General features: G+C 48.7%; 1 protein-coding gene across 8 annotated transcripts in view; it reads left to right on the top strand.

Moving 5' to 3' along the window:
- Nucleotides 1-20,720, top strand: part of fhod1 (formin homology 2 domain containing 1) — a 32,632-nt gene extending 11,912 nt beyond the window's left edge. The window contains exons 4-25 of one of the 8 annotated variants that reach the window (XM_061757146.1): nucleotides 130-197; nucleotides 262-367; nucleotides 520-614; nucleotides 704-815; nucleotides 3,689-3,927; nucleotides 3,999-4,363; nucleotides 5,090-5,173; nucleotides 5,241-5,282; nucleotides 5,405-5,425; nucleotides 5,680-5,733; nucleotides 6,289-6,443; nucleotides 8,006-8,184; nucleotides 9,096-9,803; nucleotides 12,615-12,770; nucleotides 16,342-16,524; nucleotides 16,696-16,815; nucleotides 16,901-17,062; nucleotides 17,736-17,926; nucleotides 18,550-18,742; nucleotides 18,832-18,988; nucleotides 19,321-19,491; nucleotides 20,228-20,720. In XM_061757146.1, the coding sequence (XP_061613130.1) occupies nucleotides 130-197; nucleotides 262-367; nucleotides 520-614; nucleotides 704-815; nucleotides 3,689-3,927; nucleotides 3,999-4,363; nucleotides 5,090-5,173; nucleotides 5,241-5,282; nucleotides 5,405-5,425; nucleotides 5,680-5,733; nucleotides 6,289-6,443; nucleotides 8,006-8,184; nucleotides 9,096-9,803; nucleotides 12,615-12,770; nucleotides 16,342-16,524; nucleotides 16,696-16,815; nucleotides 16,901-17,062; nucleotides 17,736-17,926; nucleotides 18,550-18,742; nucleotides 18,832-18,988; nucleotides 19,321-19,491; nucleotides 20,228-20,307 (3,641 nt within the window). In that variant the 3' untranslated portion in view covers nucleotides 20,308-20,720. Of the gene's footprint in view, nucleotides 1-129; nucleotides 198-261; nucleotides 368-519; nucleotides 615-703; nucleotides 816-3,031; nucleotides 3,352-3,688; nucleotides 3,928-3,998; nucleotides 4,364-5,041; nucleotides 5,174-5,240; nucleotides 5,283-5,404; nucleotides 5,426-5,679; nucleotides 5,734-6,288; nucleotides 6,444-8,005; nucleotides 8,185-9,095; nucleotides 9,804-12,614; nucleotides 12,771-16,341; nucleotides 16,525-16,695; nucleotides 16,816-16,900; nucleotides 17,063-17,735; nucleotides 17,927-18,549; nucleotides 18,743-18,831; nucleotides 18,989-19,320; nucleotides 19,492-20,227 lie in introns of those variants that run through there. The other 7 variants (XM_061757125.1, XM_061757184.1, XM_061757156.1 and 4 more) reach the window with 7 other exon arrangements.
- Nucleotides 20,721-21,231: the final 511 nt, after the last annotated feature.

The following is a 21,231-nucleotide window of genomic DNA, read 5'->3' as shown; positions in this document are numbered from 1 at the left end:
GGATGATACGTATGTCTGCATTGTACTTCCCCCGGTCCCCAAGTTGCGCACAGAAAGAGTCGCAAAAACCGAATCCTGCAGCAGAAACGGCGGTGACAACACTTCCTGTTTCCCGCCATTGTCTTGCAGAGAAGTTGTACAACAGTCACGGTCCGGAGCTGCGCCGCTCGCTCTTCTCGCTCAAGCAGCTCTTCCAGGTAAGGCCTGCCACGCCCACTGCTATGACATCATCACGGCGTCATCGTGACCTCATCGCGACAGGACGACAAGGACCTGGTTCCAGAGTTCGTGGCGTCCGAGGGTTTGACGTGTTTGGTCAAAGTCGGCGCTGAGGCCGACCACAACTACCAGAACTACATCCTCAGAGGTTGCAGGCACACGTGTGTGGACGTGCACAGTTACCGCGGTGACATCCTTCTCTTAGTGTGTGTGTGTGTGTGTGTGTTTGCGTATGTACTCGTGTGCGTGCGTGTGTGTGTATGTATGTATTTGCGCGCACATATGTCCGCGTGTTCCCAGCTCTGAGTCAGATCATGTTGTTCGTGGACGGCATGGACGGAGTCATCAACCACAGCGAGACGCTGGAGTGGCTCTACACCTTAACAGGAAGTCAGGTCAGTCGTGTGCGTGTGCGAGTCGAGATGCTTTTCCAGCTGTGTTACAAACAAACCAAGATGGCCGATTGTCGTTTGTTTGCGTTCAGTCTCGCCTTCTGGTCAAAACGTCGTTGAAGCTCCTCATCGTCTTTGTGGAATATAAAGAATCCAACAGCCCGATCCTCATCGACGCCGTCAACGCTGTGGACGCACGAAGAGGTGCGCACACATTTTCCTGGGAGTCGTCGACAGTCCGCTAAAAATGTTAATAATTGCGTACATCAATAGTTTAAGAATCCATTAATATTCCCTTTTGTGGCTATAAAAATGAGACCAAGGTCAGTCATTTCAAAACTTTGTCCACTATTAATGTGACCACTAACCTATACAATACAATTGGGGAGGGTGGAAATGTGGTTAGTTGCAGAAGTGTGCACACCCTCTTATAACTGGGGATGGGCCGGTGTTTCGGATGAACCAATCCCATTCAGACTCGTACTAAACTGGAGTCGGCATACAGCTGCCACCGTTTAAAACGCACCCGAGTAACCCCAAGTAAAGTTCAGCTGCTCATTTTTCTACAGGGTGTGTAGACTATTCCTATCCTCTTTTGTTGGCCCTGACTAGCTTACGTTGCACAGCTAGCCGATGGTTAGCTGTTAACTTTGACCCGGACCTTTCTCTGTATCATCTTGACAAGTTTACCAACCGCCTTCCTCCTGGCCTGCCTGCCTCCCAGACTTGTACTAGAATCTTCCATCACGCTGCCGTTTTTTTGCGAAGCCGCCAAGCGATCGGCACCTGAGAAGGATCTGGTGGCGCCTTACAGAACTAGCAGAAGAATACACCGATAGTGGTAGTTTGGGCTTTCGGTGCTGGATCTCTCCTCCCTGTGTTGCCTCTTTGCTTCTGCGGCCCAGCGGAGGTCCCGCTCGAGCTGTGCCGTGTCCTCATGGACCGTCCCGCCCCACAAATCCCTCTGTAGGGCCGCCTCCTCCCAGGTGTTCAGACTGAAGCCGCACTCTCTGAGGTGACTTTTTATGATGTCTTTGTTCTGCATGCTGTTCCCCTCGGATGCGCTGTCCTTCCTTCAGTTGGCTGTGCGACCTTTGTTCCGGAAGGCACTCATTGGGCATGCGAATGACGTGGCCTGTCCATCCTAGCTGTGTCGAATGATGCTTGTGGCGTTGCTGTCGATGTTGGCTTCCTTCCTTCAAAACACCCGTGGGTTTGCATCCTGAGGAACTCGCGGATACATCGCTGATGGCTTTCAGGTGTCTGCTGGAGGTGGTCCAGCGATCAGCCTGATCGTGCAGAGTGGCCACAACTAGTGCGTGATTTTGGTCTTGGTTTCTATGTCACGATTCTCCCAAACTGGCTTCTGGCACTGGCCCACGCCCTATTAGATCGTGGAGGGCTGGCGGGTTGTGTCAGAAGCTGGTTGGTGAGAGGACCTGACTTCATGTTGATGTCAAGTCCCAGGAGTCGATCGGCTCTGACAATAGCATCTGTCATGTTATGCAACGATTTTTCAAATCCTAAATATTTTTTCTGCGGCAGACCCCACAAATATTGATTATTAAAAAGCAGCCATTTAACAGTTTTGGGTGTGCTCCGACAATCTCAACGCAGAACAGATTTTGTTCCACCGCCGATCTGGGAACAAGTCTTCCGACGCAGAAATCACACGTGATCTGGATATGCGTCGACGTTGCCCGAGTCTCGAACGTTGTAAAATGGCAATGATGTCTCAAAAAGACTGGAAAATACTTCTTGCCCTCTGGGGAACCCTCTTTTATTCCCCCCCAAAAAACATCGGGTAAGAGAGGATTGTTTTTATTCCTGGTCATTTTCTTGTTCCTGAGTCCGGCTGCTTCTTGATTGGCGATGTTCCGTTCCACGTCACAATTTGTGGGTCATCGTGATTCAGCTTCCCCCCCCCCCCCCCCCCCCACACACACACACAAATATTTTCTGTCGGATATATTGAACACCCGTTTCGCATCTTACAGATCCACTCTTAACGCACCTCAGACCACAGGATCATCTTAGAAGACATTAAATAGTCTGGCGTTTGATGTCCTTGGTCTGGAAGGTCGCCACATTTCTCTCCCGACAGCGGCGGTCGGCCGTTGCTCAGTATTCGAGCTGATACTTTGTCAGCTGTGGAGAAGAAGGAGATGCCTCTGCGATCGCCACACACTGCCTTATCGCCTTTCTTGAAGACGAAGTCAGGGAAGCCCATTTCCTCCCAGGTCTCGCCAAGGAGGCTACGGATGTGTCAAAGAAGTTTCGGCTCTCCTTGCGTGAGCATTTCTCCCGGCATCCCATTTGGGCCCGAGGCCTTGTCATTTCCCGAACTCCTGATGCCATCCAGGATTTCAATTTCATCGGGACGGGGTATCCAAAAGCTCTGTGATTGGCTGCTGAGGATTCTGATTGATGGTTTCTAGCTGCACCGTGGTGTTTCAGTTCAGAAGTTCTTGGAAGTGCTGTTGCCGTCTTGAAGTGATCCCAGGTTCGTCTTTCAGCAGATTTTTGTCCATTCTTGGATGTTTTCTGGGTTCATCTGCTGATTTTTATTTAATTTTTTCTTCCCCTTCCAGAAAAAAGGTTTATCCTCCTTTCTTCTCAAGTTGCTCCTCCTCAGCCAGGTGACTATCAGAACAGGGCCGCAAGGTCGACTTTGAACATTTTCAGCTCCCTGGTGATGATTGCAGATCTTCTGTCAGGACGTTCGCTGGAGGCACTGTCCGTGAGTGTCACATTCCATGCTCTGATGTCCGTTGTTTTTTTTGGTTTGTTTGTTTTCGACCGCTAGGAGGTAGATGCGGTATTACAGTCTGGAGTTTCAAACTCCAGATGACAGCGCTTTCAGGTCCGTTGGAATGCGCGAGGTTCTCTACCACGGCAAGGTGGCGATGCGTAGGCACACTAGCGGGCACACACACGCATAGATGCACCTTGAATCAAAGTGTTCATTCCTTGAAGAAAGTGTTGAGTTTCCGGTGGGCAGCAATCAAGCTCCGGTGCAATGCATTGTGGGTATGTGAACAATTACGTGTACGTGTGTGTGCGCCTGCGCGTATTAGGCGAGAAGCCGTGGTCGTACGCGATGGACATCCTTCACGAGAAAACCGGCTGTGACTGTGAGCTCCTGGTGTTCGCCATGACGTTGGTCAACAAAACGCTGGCGGCGCTTCCCGACCAGGATTCTTTTTACGATGTGACCGACTGTCTGGAGAGTCTCAAAATGGAAGACGTGGTCCACAGGAACCTCACCAACGCGGCCACCGAACCAGACCTCCGGGCGCAGTTCGCCATATACGAGGTAGGACACGCCCACTATGCCGCACATTATCCGCAACTCTGCAAACTCTCCAGGCGAGCGTGTGCGTCCAGACAGCTTTGCGTTACGAGGACGGCGACATCCTGGACTCTTCCCCTCACGTGCGTAAAGAGCGCCGTAAGATGGCCGCCGGCGAGCAGGAAGGCCGCAGGAGTCACCGCTCATCCAATCAGAACATCCCTGACCTGTCGGCGTCCTCGGGCGGCTCCTCCCCCTGCGTGTCGCCCGCCTCCGCCGGTAGCCCCGCCCTCTCCGCCTCAGACCCGAGCAGTGCCGCCTCCAGCCCCTCGGGATCGCTCGGGGGCTCTCCGACTCCGCCGCCTCAATCTCTTTCGCCTCCTCCTCCTCCTCCTTCGTTGACCCCGCCACCCCTCCGCCTCCAGGACGATGACGACGCCAAGACTCCGCCGGCCAGCCCGTAAGTGTTTCTCTCCCTCGGCCGATCACAGCCTGACGCCACGGCAACATTTGCGGACTGAGGCCTGCGGCCGAAAAACAAACAAACAAAAAAAAACCCCACGACTTCAAGATTTTAAAGCATAAATATACCCTCAACTATGATATAAATATACCCCAGCCGCTTCGCCGAGGCGTTTTTTTGGGAAAAGCCAAATTATGCAAAAGGAGAAAAATCCGATACATCCGAAAAATGTAATTAGCATCTTCGCAAAACATGTCGCAAATCATCAAACTTCATTTGGGACACCCAACGGAAAAGACATTTGGGCATTGAAAGTATGGGGGGGGAAAAAAAAAAAAGCCTTTTAGAATACTTTTTTTTTTTTTTGTTCTTGGAAACAGCGTTGACCTTAAAATGGATTACAGCTGCCAATATTTCAAATACGCTATAATACTCCAATATTCAGTGGGCCGCGTCTTCACGCTTATTGATCAAATGATATGAAAATGAGCTCGAGATCACGGATTCGATTCCCAGCACACCTTGCCGTTTGGCGGTCGACTTCTCCCTTTTGGTGCACGTGGCTTTGTCTCTTGTTTGTCGGGTCTTTTAACCACGGGTGTCCCCCCCCCGAACCCCTCCCCGGACCCCGTCCCTTCTTGTCTTCGCCCTGCGCCGTGGCCTCGGTGCCGGCAGGAGTCGCTCTTTCCTCAGCCACCACATGTCCTCTTTGGGTCTGAGCAGAAAGTCCAGGACCTTATCCAAGGCCGGCGGCACCCGAGGCCAGGACTCGCCTACTTCCTCTCGGGACACGCCCACTTCCTGCAGGTCTGCACGTGCACACGCAGAACCACGATGCAGTTTCGTCCACTAATGTGTGTGCGTGTTTGTGCAGGTCGCCGTCAGATCACACGAGTGTCAACAGGATGTCTTTCAAGTGAGTCCCGGAGAGCGAATGTAACGTTGCCACGGTGACGCGTGCTTTCCCCCTGTCGGAAAACGTGTCACTTCCCGTCTGGTTGCTTGAAAAGTTTTTGTGCGCACTCTTTCCTCACACAGCGATGAGCTCGTCTTCCACTAGTGAGTACCCGCCTCCTTTTCACCTCCATCTACTTCCTGGTTTGTGACCTCATCAGTCACGTGATTCGCCGTCGCCGGGCTTTGTTCACGTGTTGTACTGTTGCCACGGCAACCCAAGCCGGAGCCCTTTTTGCCGAGGCGGCTCCAAGCTGACGCGCTTCGGCGTGACGCGACGTGAGCGCTACGTGCGATAGCGGCGCGCTGATGTCATGCATAAGCTTGTGTGTTGTGTGCGTGCGCGTGTGTCTCTGCAGCCCAGACGAGTGTAACATGAACATGGACGACAAACCCGTTCTGAGGAGGTTTGAGTAAGTCTGGCAGCTGAACGCATGCTGGAAACTGCGTGCGTGTGTCTGTGTGTGTGTCTGTATGTGTTTTACTATTTTGTGTCTTACTACCACTTAGTCGATTTCTATTTTGTATGTTTGTGTGTTGCTCCTATGTGTGCGTTTACATGCGTATGTGGCAGATGAAGGCGTTATCCATGTTTGTGTGTGTGTGTGTGTGTGTCTTACGTGCATGTGTGTGATTGTGCGTGTTTCGATGCACGTCTGTGTTGCGTTGCTGGTGATAATGTGTAGTAGTGTAGGAAAAGTTGGGTGGTGTCTAATTGCTGGTTTGGGTTTGTTGGTGATGAATTGCTTTGAAATTAACCAATCAGTCCCATCAACCAATCAAGTGATGTATTTTCCAAGGTTCCGCCTCCTCCCCTCAAAGACTCGTGTTTTCAACAATAAAACGTCAACCCTCAAAGAGACATAAACGACGACTGTCTCCATGGTGTCGGTCGTCCGTCAGGAGTCTTTGAACAGATGGTCGTGACATCACTTCCTACTCTGACTGTTGACTCTGCCCCCTCACAGAGACAACTTCCTGCGCAGTTTGGCCACCACCCAATGGGAGAAGAGGAGGCGGAGTTTCAAATCGAGTCACTCCAAGCTGTCGTCGTCTGATGATGTCATCACCCAGAGACCAACGCCAAAGGAGGATGACGACAATGGAGGACTTCCTGCCAATGGTACGTCTCACAATAAAAGCCTCTGACAAGTGTTACACGGGCGCAGCGAGACGCGGGTGAGCGTCCAGGAAGTTGAGTGCGTTTTTTTTTTGTTTTGTTTTGTTTTTTCTCGCGGCTGTCCCTCGTCGTTACGTTTCAGACGACCCCCGCCATAGACGACATCCGCCAAGTAGCCACCAATTTATTTATGGTCTTCTTTATGTGTACATTTGTTTCATGCGTGGGTCATTTTCATATAATTAGATCAATAACACTAAGGACACTTCCCAAAAATATTTTACAATTTGTTGATGCCGCCTTGGTTTTCTCTGTAAATGTCTCCCGTGCGGAAAGAGCCATGCGTCGTCCTATTTTTAATAACGGCTTCATAAGAAAGGCGCGAGTTGCACAATTTCCCTGTTGCCCTTCAAACGTAAGAAGGGTAAACTCATGCAATAGTTGGCACACTTTGACAAATTGATACATATTCATTTATGCACATCTGTGAGATAACAGCATTTGTTTTGTCTGCAATGCAAAATGGCTGCCTCATCGCAGATCCCGCTGGTGTATTGCAACATGCTGATTGTGTACTCTACGAGAAAAAAAAGTGCTTGAATTGAGTCCGTTAAATCAAGTTTCCACTGTGCCTGGTACGCAGAATCCACTGAGGATGGATGGAAATCTACCAGACATTAAAAATGAACAAACAAGGGTGGTCTTATCATTTTTTTCCCATGGCTATTTAAATGAATGAATTCTTCATTTCGAACGCGAATAAAAAATAATAATAATAATAATTAAAATTCTGCATATTCAAAAATGAGTAGATGGAAAAACTTAGCCCTAAATCTGCTTCCTTATCTTATACACATCAATGTAGTACTATTGTAATGTGATGATATTATAACAGAATAGTAAGGCAGAATTATTAATATGTATATAAAATATACACGCACACACACACAAACAACCTCCTTCCTCTATGCACTAATACAAATGATTCTGTCAGTAACAGCAGTATCTTGGATTGTAATAAAGAGAAAATAATAACAATGCATTCTGCTTGTATTGCGCTTTTCTCGACACTCAAAGACACTTTACAATTTCACGCGTTATCGGTCACACTTTGGCGGGCAGCTACTCGTGTAGCCACAGCTGCCCTGCAGGGGGCAGTCTGACGGAAGCGTGGCTGCCGTTCTGCGCCTACGGCCCCTCCGGCCGCATTGATTCGTACGAAGTGTCTTGCCCAGGGACACGACGACGACGACGACGTGCGCTCGGGCGGGGATACGAACCGGCGACCCTCCCGTTGCCACGCCCCTGTAATGAGCCACTACAATAGGCAAAGCAAAAGCCACCATTAAAAAGCACCTAAACCCGTATAAGCTACATATATCGATGAGTACAAACATTTTAAAAATAAACTATAGATTTAAATGTACTGTATTAATGTCCGGTGTAATAATTATAATGTCTTCTCCTTGCCTTGCCATATTGCTACACCTTTGCTCACTTTGTGCTTGTGTAGTAGATGATTTGTGACTTTGATGTTTAACCGCCATCTTTGTTTTCCCACTCAGGTGACGGCGAGGCGGCAGGTTCGCGGGGGGGGCGGGTGCTGGAGCGCCTGTCCAGCCTCCGAGCGCGCTCGGTGGAACCTGCCGTCCCCAGCGAGAGCAGCGCCTCCCGCAGGGCGGAACTGGAAGGGCTGGAAGGCTCCGCCCAGGTGGCGCTGGCGAGGCTGGTGGAAGAGCAACAGGTCAGAAGGTCGACAGCAACATGGCGTCATGTGACTTTATAGCCCCGCCTCTGGTTAGATGCCGCTTGAATTGCTGCTGGTGTAACATCTTTGGTTGTGTCGCCCCCTGTTGGTCATGTCACCAAAAAGAACTATCATTTAGCACAGGTGTATCAAACGTGCGGCCCGCGGGCCAGAACCGGCCCGTCAGGGAGTCTAATCCGGCCCGCGGGCACTGTTCTGCACATCGCTCAAGTTTTAGTTCATTTATACGTATAGACTCTTATTTTGAAACTCATGCTTTTATTTTGACAAGTACAATAGAACCTGGAGTGCTGTGAGTCACGTGACGCGACCTGCACAAAGCTGAGAGAGAGAAAAAAGATTGGCGCAGCGGGGCACGCCTCCAAGCAATATGCAGTATTTTATATTTCTATATATGCATGTTATGTTGTTTTATAAAAGGTACATACAGTTTATAGAGCAACTGTGATCTCTAAGTTACAACTGTAAATGAAAAGACTGATTCATAAAATAGTTGAAATAGTTGACATTTGAGAGTGCTCATTTGATTTGCAACAAGATAATAATCAATAAATGTGAATATTTTCACAAATGTAGTTGTAATTTTGTGCACCCCAAAAAAATGGTAAAAATGTTGTTATTTATAGCTTATAAGGTCACTGATCTACTGGTCCGACTCACTTGAGATCGAACTGGGTTGGATGAGATTGACACCCCTGATTTAGCGCAAGAACATGTTTTTGTGCATGTTGGCCAATCGGTGCTGTTGTAACCTCTTTGCTAATTTCGCCCTCTGTTGGTTAAAAACTTTGTTGATATGGAATGACAGGAACGCTTGTGATTAGTGGTGGTGTTTGTGGGTGGGGCTAAATAACTGTGTGTGTGTGTGTGTGTGTGTGTGTGTTCAGAAGAGTTGCGTGCGTCAGCAGAGCAGCGTGGATGTGGAGAGTACCGCCCACCGCCCAGAGAACACGCCGATGACCCCTCTGGGTCCCGGTGGTCTGGGGGATGCGTGGGACCACCTTCAGCTGAGCGGTGCCAGCCTTCGCATCAAAGACTTGGACTTCTCAGATCTCCTGGACGAGGAGGACATTGACGTTCTGGACATGGACACCTCAGACTCCGCCTCTTTCGGCCTTCACGCGCCGCCTCCCTTAGGGGGGCCTCCTCCTCCTCCTCCGCCGCCGCCCCTTACAGGTCCCGTACCTCTGCCACCGCCGCCTCCTCCGCCGCCCCTCCCTGGCGGTCTGGCTCCTCCTCCGCCGCCGCCCCTCCCTGGCGGTCTGGCTCCTCCTCCACCGCCGCCCCTCCCTGGCGGTCTGGCTCCTCCTCCACCGCCGCCCCTCCCTGGCAGTCTGGCTCCTCCTCCGCCGCCGCCCCTCCCTGGCGGGCCGGTCCCCCCCCTTCCTCCCTCATCTGGGGTGGAGTCACCATTAGGGAAGAAGAAGAAGAAGACCGTGAAGTTGTTCTGGCGCGAACTGAAGCAGACTGAGCTGCCCACAGAGTGTCGCTTTGGCCGGGGCACCGTGTGGTCGTCTCTAGACAAGGTGCAAGTGGACACGGGGCGGCTCGAGCACCTGTTTGAGTCCAAAGCAAAAGAGATGCACATCGCCAAGGTAAGCATGGATGTTGAATTAGTTTCACCTTCAGCATTAGTTCTTTATTTGTCACCGGAAGGGCAATTGGTTCTGCAGCAAGACAGCAAAATAGTAGAGTTGATCCAGAAAGGTAGGGGACTGTCGTGTGAATCGGCATGAATGAAGTTGTTAAATTAAGGATAGAATCCCACATTCAGTCTAACTACGCATGCGTAACTTTTGTTGAAACAACACAGTTTACATTTCCAAGATGCCATCTTCTGTCAATTGAATGTCGCTATTATAAATTCCTCTATTTAAATATGTCGGGCACCTTACGGGTATATGCGGTTTCTAACGATGACTGCTATTTTGAAATTGCCATAATGTTTCCTATCAGACGGTACGTTAAGTTGGATACATGTCCTATTTATCTACTCTCGGAACACATTTTTGTCGAAGGAACGCATTTGAACAAACTGACTTTTATGTTCTAACGTCGGTAGATGAATAACACCAACCACAACCAGCACAAAACATGCATGTTAACCCGGCCCTTTTATCAGAATCAGAATCCTCTTTATTTGCAAAGTATGTCCAAAACAACAACACAAGGAATTTGTCTCTGGTAGTTGGAGCCGCTCAAGTATGACAACAGACAGTCAATTGACAGAGAACACTTTTGACACATAAAGACATTGAGAAAAACAGTCACTGAGCAATAAAGGGTTGCTAGTTATCTGGTCAGAGTCGAAGAAACAAGAGGCATATGATGACATGTATGGCAGGTTGGACACTAAAGAAGGAGAAAAGGATCTATACAGGCTGGCCGGACAGAGGGATAGAGATGGGAAGGATGTGCAGCAGGTTAGGGTGATTAAGGGTAGAGATTGGAAATATGTTGACTGGTGCCAGCAGTGTGCTAGCTAGATGGAAAGAATACTTCGAGGAGTTGATGAATGAGGAAAATGAGAGAGAAGGGAGAGTAGAAGAGGCAAGTGTGGTGGACCAGGAAGTGGCGATGATTAGTAAGGGGGAAGTTAGAAAGGCATTAAAGAGGATGAAAAAATGGAAAGGCAGTTGGAGGTATTCCTGTGGAGGTATGGAAACGTCTAGGAGAGGTGGCTGTGGAGTTTTTGACCAGCTTGTTCAATAGAATTCTAGTGCGTGAGAAGATGCCTGAGGAATGGAGGAAAAGTGTGCTGGTGCCCATTTGAACAACAAAGGTGATGTACAGAGCTGTGGCAACTATAGAGGAATAAAGTGGATGAGCCACACAATGAAGTTATGGGAAAGAGTAGTGGAGGCTAGACTCAGGACAGAAGTGAGTATTTGCGAGCAACAGTATGGTTTCATGCCTAGAAAGAGTACCACAGATGCATTATTTGCCTTGAGGGTGTTGATGGAGAAGTACAGAGAAGTTCAGAAGGAGCTCCATTGTGTCTTTGTAGATCTAGAGAAAGCCTATGACAGAGTACCCATCGAGGAACTGTGGTACTCCTTGCGGAAGTCTGGAGTGGCAGAGAAGTATATTAGACAGAAGAGTCTCTGCTAGGATGAAGGGCAAAGTTTATAAAACAGTGGTGAGGCCAGCCATGATGTACGGATTAGAGACGGTGGCACTGAAGAGACAACAGGAAGCAGAGCTGGAGGTGCCCGAAATGAAGATGTTGAGGTTCGCTCTCGGAGTGACCAAGTTGCATAAAATTAGAAATGAGCTTGTCAGAGGGACGGCCGAGGTTCGATGTTTTGGAGACAAAGTTAGAGAGAGCAGACACGTCCAGAGGAGAAATAGTGAGTATATATTGGTATATTGATGATGAGGATGGAGCTGCCAGGCAAGAGAGCGAGAGGAAGACCAAGGAGAAGGTTGACGGACGTCGTGAGGGAAGACATGAGGGCAGTTGGTGTTGGAGAGGAGGATGCAGGAGATAGGCTTACATGGAAAAGGATGACGAGCTGTGGCGACCCCTAAAGGGACAAGCCCAAAGGAAAAGAAGTTATCTGCTAATGCCGGTACAATTTTTTTATTTAATTTGATTTTATTTTTTTTGACAATTGTGCAGAAATATGCTGAGTTGTCTAGGACTTAGAGCAGTTTGAATGACTAATATAGCAATAGTCCGGTGCAATGACCATTGTGCAAAGGGCACCGAGACGGGCGGCGTGTATGCAGTTTAAAGTGACGAGTAGCGCGATCATCTGGGACAATGTCGATTGTGCAAATGTTGCAGATACTCCTCAGTCAGTGTGCAAGTGGGGCAGATGCTACTCTGTCTTTGTGTGCTGGGCCCAAGTCTGACAGGAAGCTTGTTCAACGTTTCGCTGCCCCGAGTTGCGTCGCCTTGTGGCTTTTTGCAACTTTTAAGCCATCTTCATTCTTTGGCGAAGATTTGCACAGTAGCTTGTGAGCTTTTCTCGTCGCGCTCTGGTAGCAAAAGGCGGCACGGGTGTGGACGCTCACCAGTTGAGGGCGTTGAGTCAGGGTGAGCGACAGGCGGAAAAGAGAGCACAAGGTCAGAGAGACTGAGAGGAGGCGGTCCAATAACATTTCTCATTGTCTCACCAGCAGGGACTCATAAGGGGAAATGAAATGTTGATGACTTTCGCTAGCGAGCTAATGATGTTACAGCACATCTTTACTACATATTTCAAAATGTGAATTTCTGGCATTTATGCTGGTGTGGACATGCCACCAAATCAAGGGGAAAAAGTTAAAACCGACTCTATTGAAGAACTATGACTGTGTCAACGTGGAACTGCGACAGAGTACAAACGTCGGAAAGAGAGCCGTCTGCGATTTCTATGGCCCGTCCCAGGTCACATCACCATGATGTCATTTGTGCACAGAAAGCAGCGGAGACCAAGAAGTCCGAGATCCTGGTCCTGGACTCCAAGAGGAGCAACGCCATCAACATCGGGATGACGGTCCTGCCCGCCGTTCACGTCATCAAGACCGCCATCCTCAATTTTGACGAGTTCGCCATCAGCAAGGAGGGCATCGAAGTGGGTGCCAATTCCTCTCCTTGATCTGCTCTTTAAAAGACGGCAAGGACCCAAGGGGGTCACACCACTCAACTACATGCTGTCACGCAAACGGTCGGGAGTCGAATGGATTCAATCAATCTGAACCAAACAGAATTTAAGTAGACTAAACTGATCTGGATTGAAGCAAACATAGTGCTACTCAACCGGACTTAATAGTAACTGGATTCAACCCAACCAAGTCTGAACTGAACTGAACCAAACAGAACTAGATGTACTTGTAAATCAACTGGACTGAACTAAACTGACCTGAAGATTCAATCTAAATGAAAATTTAGTGTAACGCAACCAGACTGAACTCAAGTGGATTCAACTGAACTTAACTGAACCAGTATCAAACGGACTGGACTGAAACAAACAGACATGATTAAATCCAAGTACCGCAATTTATCGTGTATAATGCCCATTTTGTGAAGGCACATCTGCCTCACAGTTCTGAGGCCCGGGGTTCAAATCCCAGCCCCGACTGTGTGGAGTTTGCATGTTCTCCCCGTGCCTGCGTGGCTTTTCTCCAGGCACTCCTGTTTCCTCCCACATCCCAAAAACATGCATGGTAGGTTGATTGGAGACTCTAAATTGCCCGTAGGTGTGAATGTGAGTGTGAATGGTTGTTTGTTTATATGTGCCCTGCGATTGGCTGGCGACCGGTTCAGGGTGTACCCCGCCTCTCGCCCGGAGATAACTGGGATAGGCTCCAGAACGCCCGCGATCTGTGTGAGGATAAGCGGAACGGAAGATGAATGAATAATGCATTTTTTTTTCCCCCGCCCCCCCCCCCCCAAAATTGGCAAAAGTCACATAGGTATAGGGGGCAATGAAAAAAAACTCACATTTTATAAATGTATGCCGCCATCTAGAGGTTATGAAAAAGCTATACACTTTCATTCCAATATGCCACTGCCACCTCGAGGTTACGGGAACGCTGTACACTTTCATTCTAGTATGCCACCTAGTGGTTATGAGAGATGTAGCCTACACTTTCATTCCAATACGACAGGGGTAAATATGACTGCATATATGTACAGTTGAGCTCATACGTTTACATACCCTGGCAGAATTTGTGAAATATAGTTGTTTTTTGTTTTTTTTTAAATACGACTGATGACTAAACAACAACCGTCATTAATTAATTTCTTCTTCAAAATCATGCATTGTAAAAATCGGTAGAAGGTTTTCCAGAATTTTGAGGTCAACTTTGGGGGGGTGTATTATACATGGGTGCACATTATACACGAGAAATTACGGTAAACGTAGTATAAATGAGCCAGACTGAAAGTGAACTGAATTTCAATTAACTGTGCCACTCTGACCCTAACTGGTCTGAAAGATCCTGTTTTTGAATGGAAACCGAACTAAACGGAACAGGTTTGGGTCCATTTAAACTTGGTGTAACTCAGCCAGACTGGTCTGAATTTGACTGAACTGAACCAGACTGACGCAAACGAAACTAGATGGAGCACAGCTGAACTCAAGTAACCCGAAGCAGGTTGAATCTCAAGTATTCATAGCGTAATGGAACCAGACTGCACTGAACTGGACTGTACTAGACTGAACCAGTTCGAAGCGAACTGAACCTTACCCGATGTTACTCAGTTGGACTACAGCGGACTAAACTGGATTTAGTGAGTTTGAAGCGGACTGAAGTCTTGACTAGGCTCTCAAAATAAGTGTGACTCGAACCAATCAAGTCAAGCGTCTCGTTTTAGTTGGCTTTAGTTACCATTATGGACAGATTGAATTTGCAACCAACCAAAATACAACATGCAGCGGCTGAAATAAGTATTTAACACGTCACAATTTTCCTCACTAAATATATTTCCAAAGGTAGTATTGACATGAATATTTCACCAGATGTTGGGAACAACCCAAGTAATATATACATACAAAGAAAGTAGAACAAATGAGCTCCGAAATTAAGTGTTTCTGTGTGTAATGTGAAATGACACAGGGAAAAAGTATTGAACACGCCAACTGGTATTTATTGAATACTTTGTACAAAAGCCTTTGTTTGCAATGACAGCTTCAAGACGCCTCCTGAATGGAGAAACTAGTCGCATCCAATGCTCTGGTGTGATTTTCCCCCTACACACAAGCAGTCTTCAAATCTTCAAGGTTCCGTGGGCTTCTTTTATGGACCTCGAGTTTCAGTTCTTTCCATAGCTTTCCGATTGGATTCAAGTCAGGTGATTGTCTGGGCCATTCTAGCAGCTTTTTTTCTTCTTCTTTGAAACCAATTGAGTTTCCCTCGCAGTATGTTTTGGATCATTATCCTGCCGAACTGTCCACCCTCATTTCATTTTCGTCGTCCTCGTAGATGGCAGCCGATTTTTGTCAAGAATGTCTCTGTACATTTGGCCATTCGTCCTTCCTTCAAGAATGTGAAGTTTACCAGTCCCATTTGTTGAAAAGCAGCCCCACGCCATCATGTTCCCACCGCCGAACTTCACTGTTGGTTTGGTGGTGGTGTGTGGTTATGTTTTATAACAATTACTTTGCGATGGTCTCGAGACGGCTCTCTGCTCTTCTCCATCATGAGATGGCAATGGCACCTTGGCAATGAGACTTTTGGAGGCCATCAATTAGGACTGAACCAGCGGATATTCATTTGCACTGACAAGGGGCTGGATTGATATATTTAGTGAGAAAAATGGTGACGTGCTAAATACTTATTTCAGCCGCTGTAACTGTCCTGTTATGAGAAAATGACCCTGTTGAAAATCTGACAAAACGAAATAGAATTTGCCTTCTCATTATATTTAAATATAAAGCATTATTGTTAAGATTGTGATTAAATTCTAAGGATTAAGTTCATTATAAATTACTTGTATGGTTGTTTGCGTTTGCGAGAGGTTAGATAGTAAACAAATTGGGAAAGAATAAAAATTTCCAGCCTGCTGTAACGTTCGTTTCCCAGGAACTGCAGTAATGTATCTGGGTCAGATTGACCCGGGAGCATGTTTCATGAGCCCAAAATGTCAAAAATAAGTCCCAAAAAATAAAAAATCCCAGTCAACATTGTTGACATCACATTACAAGCAAGCATTTTCACTGTCAATGTCGGTTGCATTTCACTACGCACTTCCTACCGTGAAAGTACTTGAAACTTGAAAAATGGGTCAAGTTGACTCGAGACATCAGAAGAACGTTAAGCAAAGCAAATGTATTTATATAGCGCATTTCATACAGTGCAAGAAATAGCATTTAAAAGTGGAAATGCTCTAAAAAGCATGGGGGGGAAGAAGCGTTTTTAAGCTGGACTTGAAAACCTCTTCCCACTTGGGGCTGACGTGACCTCTGTTGGCAACGTCTTCAACATTTGTGTGCAGCCTAGCGGCTAAATGCTGCTTCACCGTGTTTGCGTTGGACTCTGCGCTCCGCAATTTGACCCTAGCCTGTCGAGCGCCGAGCCCTTCTGGGTTTAAATCCCATTAGCGTTTCTTTCATGTATTCAGGACCTCAACCATTTAGTGATTTATAGACCAGTAGCAGAACTTTTTATGAAATCCAAGCATGTTTGTTGCGTGCGGAGCAGAAGATCCTGACCATGACGCCCAGCGAGGAGGAGAAGCAGAAGATCCAGGAGGCCCAGTTGGCCAATCCGGACGTTCCGTTGGGGACGGCCGAGCAGTTCCTCTTCAGCCTGGCCTCCGTCAGCGCCTTGACCCCCCGCCTGCAGCTCTGGTCCTTCAAGGTCAACTACGAGGCGCTGGAGAAGGTCACGCGCGCACACACACAGACACGGCAAAAGTACTCCACTTAAGTACTCGAGTACAGTCGCCAATTCTTGTAATTGGTTAACTTCACACGTGTACACACACGTTCCCGCACGCACGATTGTCCGCCGAGCGCTTTGGTTGGAGATTGTCTCGTTGCGGTTGTGGCGCAGGAGATCGCGGAGCCGCTGTTTGACCTGAAGCTGGCCATGGAGCAGCTGGCGACCAATCAGACCTTCAGGAGGATCCTGGCCACGCTGCTCGCCATTGGGAACTTCCTCAACAGCTCCGATGTCAGCACGCACACGCGCCCGTTTCGTCCGCTTTCACTGCACCGCTTGACCCTGTGTGTGTCTTTGTGTGTGTGTGTGTGCTTAGGCTGTGGGTTTTGAGCTGGCCTACCTGGAGAAGGTGGTGGAGGTGAAGGACACGGTTCACAGGCAGTCTTTGCTTCATCACACCTGCAACCTCATCACGGAAAATGACCCGCAATCCTCGGACGTCTACTCGGAGATCCCCGCCGTCACGCGTTCGGCCAAGGTGCCTCGTCGCACTTTGGCGTTGCTCGTCGTGGCTTACTCTCATTTGGCATATCTTCTTCTTTTTTTTTTTTTTTGGGGTCCTTGTTTATTTCCTTTTGATTTTGGCGTCGCATTTCGAGTCACTCGCTCAAGTCTTTTTTTTTTTCTCACGTAACAATGTCTCAATCTCACGGTGCGATAACGCTGGTCAACAACAAATTTACAGTCAGCCAGATTGATGTATTTGATCTTTTTGTAGCTGATTTCGGGTCATTTGGATGTGCTGCCCGATCATCCATTTTGCTCAATCGGGTCAACATTTTGAACTGCGCCATAGGTTCTTTACGTTTCTGTTTTTCACCGGGTTCGGTTCTGGACCGCCACCACCGCCGCAATAGGTGAATTCCGAGATGCGCCGACGTAATTGTTATTTGTATCCCCGTGTTGGGTCAGTCCACGCTTAATCGTGAAAAATCGTAACGTTACTCAATGTCACAAAGCCGCAGTCGGTCGTCACCCAAATGTATTCCCCATCTGAAAATATCAAAACGAAAGACGATGATCAACGGGACCTGCAATCCCCACGACTTCCTTCTATTTCTTTTTACCGAGTGATTGCCCCTGAAGTAACTCGGTTCCATTTTGTCCGCGTGACTCCGGCATCCGAACGCACCGTTTTGTTTTGACGGCAGGTGGACTTTGAGCTTCTGGGCGAGAATCTGGTTCAGCTGGAGAGACGCTGCAAAGCGTCGTGGGAAAACCTGAAGGTGGTGTCCAAGCACGAGACCAAAACCACTCTGAAGAACAAGCTGGCCGACTTCCTGAAGGACTGCACGCAGAGGATTGTCATCCTCAAGGTCGTCCACAGGAGAGTCATCAACAGGTTAGCCGGGAAGCGAGCGCGGGCCGATCTTGGCACGGTCGCGTCGGTCTTCTTTATGGCAGCTTCCGCTCGCTCCTGCCGGTGAACCTGATACTAAAAACGATAGCAGCTAATATGCGCAAGACTCCGAGAAGACGGAAAGACTCCAGGCCCCGATGGCTTACCGAGGCAGGTCAAAGCGAATGTGCAGACCGAACTGCTGCTGCGGCGGAAGGTGGAAGAACGAGCGAAGCGTTTCATTTACAGTTGCATTAAAAATATTGTTTTGGTGTTGTAAAACGCAACATATTTATGCTTTCTAGACTTGATTTGTGTGGTTCATCAGCCCGGAAATGCCGTGTTGCCGTCGAGTGGGCGTGTAGCGACCGCCAAATGGGCGGGTACTTGAATATCAATTGACAAAACTGCATCACCACGACCGCCGTTTTGCAAGCCTTACGCCGTGAATCGTCTTTTGGGTTCACTCGACAAAGATGTCAAACTTAAGCCAGGTCCCGGACTCCTTTTGGCCCATGTTATGCATAAAACTGTCCCAAAAAATGGACTTTGATGGCCCTTGAAGTTATCGTAGTGAACATTCTGTTAGTCAACATGGATGCTAATGTCGGCATTGTGCGCGTCAGGTTCCACTCCTTCCTGCTTTTCCTGGGTCAGCCGGCGTCGTCTGTGCGTGACACCAAGGTGACCTGGTTCTGCCGCATCATCAGTGAGTTTTCGCTCGAGTACCGCACCATGCGAGAGAGGGTGCTCACGCTAAAACGCAAGCGGGACCAGCACAGAGAGAGGACAAAAACGCGAGGGAAGATGATCACCGAGGTGAACGCACGCACACAAACGTCCGTGTGTTTGTGTTTGTTAATTGTGAGCACGTGTGTTGTTAACGTGTCTCGTGGTGTACTTCTCAGACAGAGAAATTCTCGGGGGCAGTGTCGCGCTGCGACAGCCCGGCCCCGGTCTCCGTGGCTCTGGACGCGGAGCCCGAGCAGGAGGCGGAGCACCAGCAAATGACCCAGATGCTGACCGAAGATCAGCGAGCGCCGAGACGCTCGCGCACCACCCGCAGTAAGGGCCGATCAAAGTCATTCATTCAATCGGTCAAAGCGGATGCTGGCGTGCTAATGAGATGCTAATCAGGTTGGCACGCTGTGTTTGCTGGTTTGTGGAGAACGAGAAGGGAAGGAAGGCGCTTCGTTTCGGACTCGCCTTCCTTCTACGCCACTCTACTTTGACTTGACTTCCCCTTCCAGTTGTCGTTGCTCTATTCCACGTTTACGCCAATGATCGTTGCGCTCCACCTGTTGTTCAACTCGACTTGTCTTTCCGTTGCTGCTCCACTTTTACACGAGTACCTTGGCCTCCATTTCTTGACTTAAGTTGTGACTTTGCGTGCGCAGGTTCTGCGGGCCCGGTTCTGGGACATCCGGGTCCGTCGTCTTCGTCGCCTCAGGATGAAGACGCCACGGACGACATCATGGAGCGTCTGGTCAAGTCGGTCACCAGGAACCCCTCGGGCAGGACGTCCAGTCCCAAAACCCGAAAGCGGTCCCGAGTCAACAGGAAGTCCAGTAAGTGCAGTTAATGGCATCTACTCTTCGGCCGCTTCCATCTTGTGCCGTCAAGGTCATCGTGCGCGTGGACGGACGTGTTTTGAGGCTCGCCGTCGTCTTCGGTGTTGTGGCCATAACACTGAGGACGCTAAGCCGTTCTCAGCTGATAGGAATCGTCGCGGTTAGCGCCGTTTGAACAGTTTTCCAAGGGCATCGCGGCGGCCATCGCTGCTTCAGTCTGTTTGCGGACAACATATCGCAGACACGCACACGCGGTTCGTTACAGCCGCAGAAGACGATTTTTTCCGATGCCGCTGTACTTGACGGAGGCGGCGTCTTCGCTAGTGTCGGTTTCTGGGTGCGATTTCCCCTCCAGGGGCGAGACCGCGTCGGGCGTACCGAACCCCAGTGCTGCCGACTCCAGGTCCGGTCCAGGTCCATGTCGCACCGTGCAGGGCTACCAGTTTGATGGACTTTTCTGAAATAACAAATGTGCTCAAATGACCTTGAATAATGTTATTACCGTACGTTATTTTTAATCACCGATCATCGTTAATGTGAAGATACTCACCGTGTTAAGGATTTCTTACAATCATTGGGAAACGGATGCAAGTCAACATGCGACAGTTTATTTGTAAAAATCTCTTCCAGTATTTCCGTTTTCAAATGAGCACTTCAGCAACATTGCCAGGAAGTTTTTGAACGGGCTCGTGTGTGTGTGTGTGTGCGTGTGTGTGTGTGTGCGTGCACGCAGTGAGGAGGACTCTGAAGAGCGGCATCAGCGTGGACACGGTCCAGGTTTTGGGACTGGACAAGAGCGGCGAGGACGTCTGATGTAAGACGACAGCAGCAAGAAAATGTTCAAGTCTGCACCTTTTTAAACACAAAAACATTTTCACTTTTCACTCAAACATCAAAGCGAAACTTGAAAGTTATTATTATTATTATTATTTTTATTTTTTTTTGGGGTGAACTTGAATGCTTTTTATAAATTTGCAACGAAAAACTCCACCTTTTTGTCACTTGCTGGTCCTGAGCACGTCTTCAAACTTTTGCCTTCGCCCCCCCCCCACTTAGCCGATTGTTACACGCCGCACACTTTTGGACTTGTTTTTGTTTTTCACCATTTGAGGAGTGAGCAAATAACGGAGGGGTGGTTTTTAATATGGTTAACTTAAATGAAAGTTTGTTGTGTATTGTTTACTGGGTGAACAAACAGTTTAATAAATGCATTTTGAATACAATAATTGAGACCGGCACGCACTCTGTACTCGGTAGTACCGACAGAATTCGGTCGGTAGCGATTTCGGTACCCGTCCCGAGGTCCGCGTCTGTAGGAACCTCGAAGTCCGATCGGGCCCGAACAGGCAGAAGGACGGGGCCCGGCGAGGTCAAATGTTTTGGCGCGAGTGAACATTCCGCCAGCGAGTCGGTCGCGTGTGGAGGTAGGCCGGAAAGAAGGACATCGCACAAGTGGCGGGAGCGTGGATTAGCGTTTCGCCATCCGGGGTGGACGTCACGGAACGTTTTGGACTGCGGCACGTGGTGTAATGGTCAACTTATTGAAGGTGAGGTTGACGGCGACGTTGAAGTTTGTTCGGGAACCAAAATAACTAGGACGCCCGCACGTCGTACAACCGCAACAAGGAAAGTAAAAACGGCAACCGGAAATGGCCAAGAACTGCGGAGGAAACTCCACCCGGTGGCGTCCTAGCCAATACCGGCCGGAGCGACATTTTCAAAACTGCTGGAGTACAA

Source organism: Phyllopteryx taeniolatus, chromosome 2 (assembly GCF_024500385.1).
Source record: "Phyllopteryx taeniolatus isolate TA_2022b chromosome 2, UOR_Ptae_1.2, whole genome shotgun sequence".
Taxonomy (NCBI): domain Eukaryota; kingdom Metazoa; phylum Chordata; class Actinopteri; order Syngnathiformes; family Syngnathidae; genus Phyllopteryx; species Phyllopteryx taeniolatus.
This window is presented reverse-complemented; position numbering and strand designations above follow the sequence as displayed.